The 6000-nt window shown below is 37.1% G+C and overlaps 1 protein-coding gene across 1 annotated transcript in view; it reads left to right on the forward strand.

Annotated features, from left to right (window-relative positions):
• kif6 (kinesin family member 6) overlaps positions 1–3676 on the forward strand; it is a 99055-nt gene extending 95379 nt beyond the window's left edge. The window contains exons 20-21 of the mRNA XM_038292755.1: positions 3498–3587; positions 3661–3676. Coding sequence (XP_038148683.1) covers positions 3498–3587; positions 3661–3676 — 106 coding nt within the window. The remainder of the gene's footprint in view (positions 1–3497; positions 3588–3660) is intronic.
• Positions 3677–6000: the final 2324 nt, after the last annotated feature.

The raw sequence follows: 6000 nt of genomic DNA on the forward strand, positions 1-6000 counted from the left end.
TTTTTAGCATAACATCGGCTAAAGAGGAAGGACAAATAAACAAAGGATCCACGTGCAGAATATTATCTTCTTACTTTGCTTTTTGCAAACAGGACTTATACATCCGCCAGGACCTGATACTTCCCTAAAATTGAAGCATAAAAATCAAGATTTACTGATCCTTTTTTGAAACAATTTTTTACCATTTATCCACAACCCCAGACTTCCGTGTACAGTATGATAGAGGGGCGTTATGTGATAGATAAAATATAGCTCTTGTTTGTAAACCAGAAAGGAAAGTACACATAGTTTTAAAGGTAAGCATCAGAGAAGCAGCCATGGTAACTCGGAGATACACAGCTCAGGTGGGGGACTTTTATGCCGGGGTATGTACTGATAAAGCAAATCAGAAATCTATAAACGAACAGCAAGAGCAACATATTAAAGGAAAAGTCTGTTCAGCAAGGAATAATCAACGGATAATTATTTATACCTAAAAATAGTGTTGCGCCGATGCCATTTTTGGCCCAATACCAATACCCGATACCTGGCTGTGCAGTATTGGCCGATACCATACCGATACCGATGTTTGAAATTGATGTGTGCGTATATATGAAGAACTGCATTCTAGTTGGATGTAAAATAATTGCCATCATGGCTTTATCAAGCTGCTGCCTACCTTTGTGAAGCAGAAAAAAGACTAATACAAAGTGAATCCAGTAGAACTTTTTATTGCCTACCTGGAATGGGTGACAATAGTTGAATACATTTTTGGCTCTCAAAATGGTACCAGTGCCCTATTTGTTGGTACTCACCGATACCAATACTACCATTTTAGTGCTGGATTGAAGCCCCACCCGGTAATGGTATCGGTATCGGTGCAACACTACATAAAACTAATACGTTGGCGGTGATTTAATTAATTTAGCGTTAATCAGTAAAAATAAAAACAATCATTTTTGTTGCGATCACTGAGTCTGGTAACGGCATTTTTGCTTAAATATAGTAACACCTCACTTCTGACATCTTCTGGCAGTGACGTCACGGTGTGGTAAGCCATTCTCCCTGCTTTACAAGACACATCTGCAATCAACAACAATTACTGAAGATTTCCAGAGGACTTCACCATTGAAAATTCATCAGAGCAATAGATAAACTGGCAATGTCCCGTGCATGGCAGTTGAATGTTGTTATACATTTGGTAAAAGTGGTAATAAACTGAGTTATTTAATCTTTCCGATTCATGATCCTCCACGGACGGGTTCGTCGTTGGATTGCCAACTTGAAAAGAGAGGATTTGTCATCGGACTTCTTGCCAGAGAAAAACCACGTTTTGTTGCCAACATTTCAAAGGAGAATGTTTTCAAGATGACTTGGATAATAAGGCATTGTGATAAACACCAGACACAACATTAGGACTCGATCAATAGCCGATACCGCACTGTGACGTCACACACTGGTAGGTGGCAGTAGTGTTCTTTGACGAACATGGATGCCTCCAGTAAAGCACATTCAAATGACAATTAGTCTTTATTAAAACAGTTATCATATATTGGACAGTATGTAATCATTTTATATTTAAAGTTATTTCAGAAGTTTGAATTCTGAACATGACCGGACTTTTCCTATAAAGGGACAGTGTGTAAGACTTAACCTTAGTGGCGCACTAAATTCATTGCAAACAACAGACTCTTGCCTCCATGTCAAGCATGCAAATCCCACTGCAGAGAATGTGACTCTGACGTCACATTCCACGCATCGAATAGCTCTCTAGGCTAAGCTAACAAGCTGTGTCTGCTAAAGGACCGTGTGGTTGCTGGACTACTCTGCACTGTTTCTAAATTAATGATAAAGTAAACTTCACTGTTATATTGAACTATCTTACCTGTCCAGCAGAAAGCCTGCAACATCTGCATCCCCTTATAAATTGTATCTACCTGGTAGAAGCAGGATTGAGTAGATTCCCATTTTCTATCGGTTACCAAATCATTTTATTTTTTGGTTTGTTTCACTTGCCTCTAACTAGACAAAAAGGATGAATGGTCATCTATTGAAACGAAAAGTGGAAGGTAGACTGATCAACTGATGTTTTGTTTTCTTGCTTTAAACTCATCCAACACTGGCAACACATATTAAGATACAGGTCAAACAAGTAAGGCTAATAAGATTTTCCATTTTCGACTGCCATGATCAAAAATGGCGAAGCAACAGGGCATCCGCCACCCCCTATGTATTTATAAACTACTAATTCTAAGAACGCTTTCATTTTTGATGTGATGTTAATAGACTTTTGCTGAGAATGTATTTATTAATGCAATACTTGATTTTTGATATAAAACTACAAATTTATTAACCCCTAGAACCCTACGGACCCACCGGTGGGTCCAGCTGCTACGTGACCTCGTAATTTTAACAAACCCCCAGTATTGATGTAAAAAAAACATTTGGCACAGTTTGGTGACATTTTTGGATAAATGTGCCAAAATGGCCTCTCCGCCTAAGAAATTTCTCACTAATACCATTCTAAAATAAATATGATTCATCTGATTGAGTCCAAATTTAGTATATTTTTACACAACATTTAGATTTAAAAGTCTGTACTACTTTTTTGTGCTATAAATAATATTTTGGTAGTGTTTTTGCAATGTTTATTTCAAAGAAAATTTTGGCGAGGTTAAAAAAATGCAAAATATTTTGTATTTTGTCCCTAATATTTCAGGCAGGCTCAAAGCTACAATGGTGCTGACACCAGAAAACCATTCTATGACGTCTTACCTTTACAGAGGTACCAAAAGTTTCTTCTTAAATCTAATAGCTGTGAGGCTATAAGTGATTTACTTTTGTGTGTTTTTGTCAGGCAGAAATTTATTTATACCCCCTGAGGGTGTAAGAGGTTAAAGATTGTCTCTTAGAAAAAAATCCTGTGAAGTTTCCTGAAAGCAATGTAGGTGACAGCAGAAATACTCAAGAGGGGACCTCTGGTTAGAAAACCCAAAGCTAAAGTTTAAGACTTACATAAAAACACTTTTGGGAAGAAAACCAACTGTGATTACCACCCTTAAAACCTATCAGTTTGAAGAAGAATAGCCCAAACACAAAGCCCATTAATGTTTCTTACATACCATTCTCGGTACAGCTGCTGGTTTGCAAAAATCGGTTGATGTTCATATTATCCATAAACATAAATAAACGTATAACAGGTCATATCTAAGTAAAACAGAATGACTGATACATTAAAGTGGACATGTTTTCCCTTGTGCTATTAATTACACTGCACAGTTCATTCCAATTTCATGTTTTTCAGAACCACTCTTGTTTTATTTTGACAGCCTTACAGGAAACAGTTCCAGGTCCTTTGTGTTGTGGCTCCATCTTGTGGTTAAAAGAAGTGTACACTGATAACCATAAAATCTTAAAATTGACTTACTGGTTTATTACATATTTAAGACACCACTCTAGGGTATTACTCTGTAAAATCTCTATCCTCATGAAAATCCCTGCTTTCTTATACTGTACAGCGCTCCTCGTCTTAGCAGCACAATGAAGGAGACGCCATCAAACCAGGACAGAAATCCAGACAGTTCCGTCTGTTCTGCTCCTGATCTGAGGTCAGTCACATTATACTTCTCTCATCTTTCATTCTATAAAAATATCCTATGATTAGATCATACATAACATCAGGTATCTGAAAAACTAAGTTTGGAAATATCTAAGTAGATGATACTCTCAGTCATCTTGCAACAAACCTTCAGTTCCAGTTTGGAACAGCACGTCCCAGGAGGGAAATAAAAACTCAGACTACAAGCCTTCTTCAGACTGGAGGTACAGGAGCATTGTCCAGATAGCTCCCACAGAATTAAGAAGCATCAAGAGCATTTGTGAATCTAACTAATTACTCGCAATGAAAAAGGAAAACTAGTTTGAACTTCTTTTATATCGGAAAACAGTAATTTTTCTGGCATTGGTTGAATTAGTTAGCTAAAAATAAGCCTAATTTCTTCTCCATCATGTTTCAATTAATGCTTTCATTCATACAAACCACTCAGCAATATGTGTGCAATAACTCTTAAATCCATACATTCATTTAAGACCTGTAGATGTTTATAGCTGCTCTGTGTTTTCTCTTCACCTATGAGTCCCGTCATAAATTTTTATGTCTTTGTGAAGTAACGTCTGCGAGTTGTGTTCACAAATCAAAAAAAGTCTCACTCTAACCCAGATGCTGAAAGCTCATTATTTTACAGCCACTGTTAAACACTCACTGTTATATGTATACGATTCCTCTTAAACAAGCCCTCGCAGCACAGACCCACTTTTGTTTCACACTCTAAAACACATGGAGCCGTTCTCTGCTACGATTTCTGCTTTTAATTTTGCATCATGAAGAGTTGAAACGTGGCCCAGACTGGTCATAAAGAGACTTTCTTTCTTTTTTTTCTTTTTTTTTTTTTTGCCTGCTCTAACACAAAAACATAGGATTTTGAAACACAAACTACTTATGTTATGCAGGGTGTGTGGAACGATTGATCAGTTCCCTGGTATAACTTGCACCAGTATTTGCTGCAGCTGCAGTATTTGTTGAAATCTTGTGTGACATGTAGACAGAATGGTTTTGTTTTCATATTTCCTGCTGAATTCATTTTTATTTATGTTTATGTAAATGATTGTGTTAATCTAACAAAAAAAACGTAGGACTTTTAATGTGTTTTACTAAAGAAATGTCCTTCTGCATGTCAGAGTAACCACTAGTTTGTTTCAGGCCCCTTAACCCAACAACCTACCATCCATCTTCCATTCCTCTGACTGGAGACCAACAAGTTGATGCTGACATCCTGGCTTTTGTTATGGCCCGGAAAAATCTTCTCAGCAGGAGGGGTAAAAAACTAACCATTCTATTGCTTTACTCTGCCCTCTTCCTCTAAACTTCAACTCAACCAGTCTAAGTCTAACCTGCACTCAGTTCACATCTTACTCCTCAATCTAACCTTTTAGCAAAAACGAAGTATGGAGCAGGAAACTGATCACACTCTATAACAATCAGTCCTTACTTTGCTAATAAAATCCCCCCAAAAAGTTGTCTCTCGGCCACACTCACACCCACACCCATTTGAAATACTTTTGAAACAAAAATACAAGCTCAACAGTGTACTCTGGTGGTGTGATAAATGAAAACACATAACAAAGTTTAGCTGTGATGACCTTAGGTTCACTGATGACAATGCTGAATCTCAAAGATGGATTAAATTTGCTCTGTCCTCCTAAACTTCATCTAGGCTAATCCAAACTTTGGCTTTTCTTTCATCCACAATAGTTTATCGTAACTCCTGCATTTTTTAGATTGATTTCCAACTGGATTGTAACCTCCATGCATGTCTGATGTCTTTTATAGCTTTGAATAGGTTTGCTTTCAAGATTTCACTTCCTCCTTCTTCACATCTGATTAGCTTCCCTTTTCCAACTCAAGACATATAGTGGGTCAGTATTTTGTGGAGACCTTATTCCATCCATCTCCCCTAAATGACATGATCTAAGTTTTGACAAGGTTTCTTGAGGCTTTATTATTATTATGGCTTTCCTTTGGAAAACTATCAATGCATAATATCTAGCTGAGCTATAAATCTTTACAGCTCCTCAAATTTTATCGTGTTGTTCTTGGATTCTTTTGATTATCCTTTTCTGTTACTTTTAATGGACAGATTAGACTAATCTACTACTGACAGTGTGCAGCTGGTTCAGATGAAATCATGTTTTTGTTTTTTTTGACCTCATGGATTTAGCAGTGTATGAGGAGAAACAAACAGCAGTTTGAGTTTGGAGAAATACAACCTGAGTCAGGTTGTATTTCTTCTTTCTTAACCTTCCTGTTGGTGTTTGGTTTGTCACCAGGTGATTTGCATGTGTTGAAGTTTGTCCTCAGATATTCAGAGAAGCTGAGGTCATAGACAAAAGTACTAAAAAGTACTAAAGTGCAGAAACAGCAGACAGAAAAACAAAAATTCTAAATGAGACATAAATCTTTTT

The sequence above is a fragment of the Cyprinodon tularosa genome, unplaced genomic scaffold (genome assembly GCF_016077235.1).
Source record: "Cyprinodon tularosa strain WSP-4 unplaced genomic scaffold, ASM1607723v1 ctg316, whole genome shotgun sequence".
In the NCBI taxonomy this organism is placed as follows: Eukaryota; Metazoa; Chordata; class Actinopteri; order Cyprinodontiformes; family Cyprinodontidae; genus Cyprinodon; species Cyprinodon tularosa.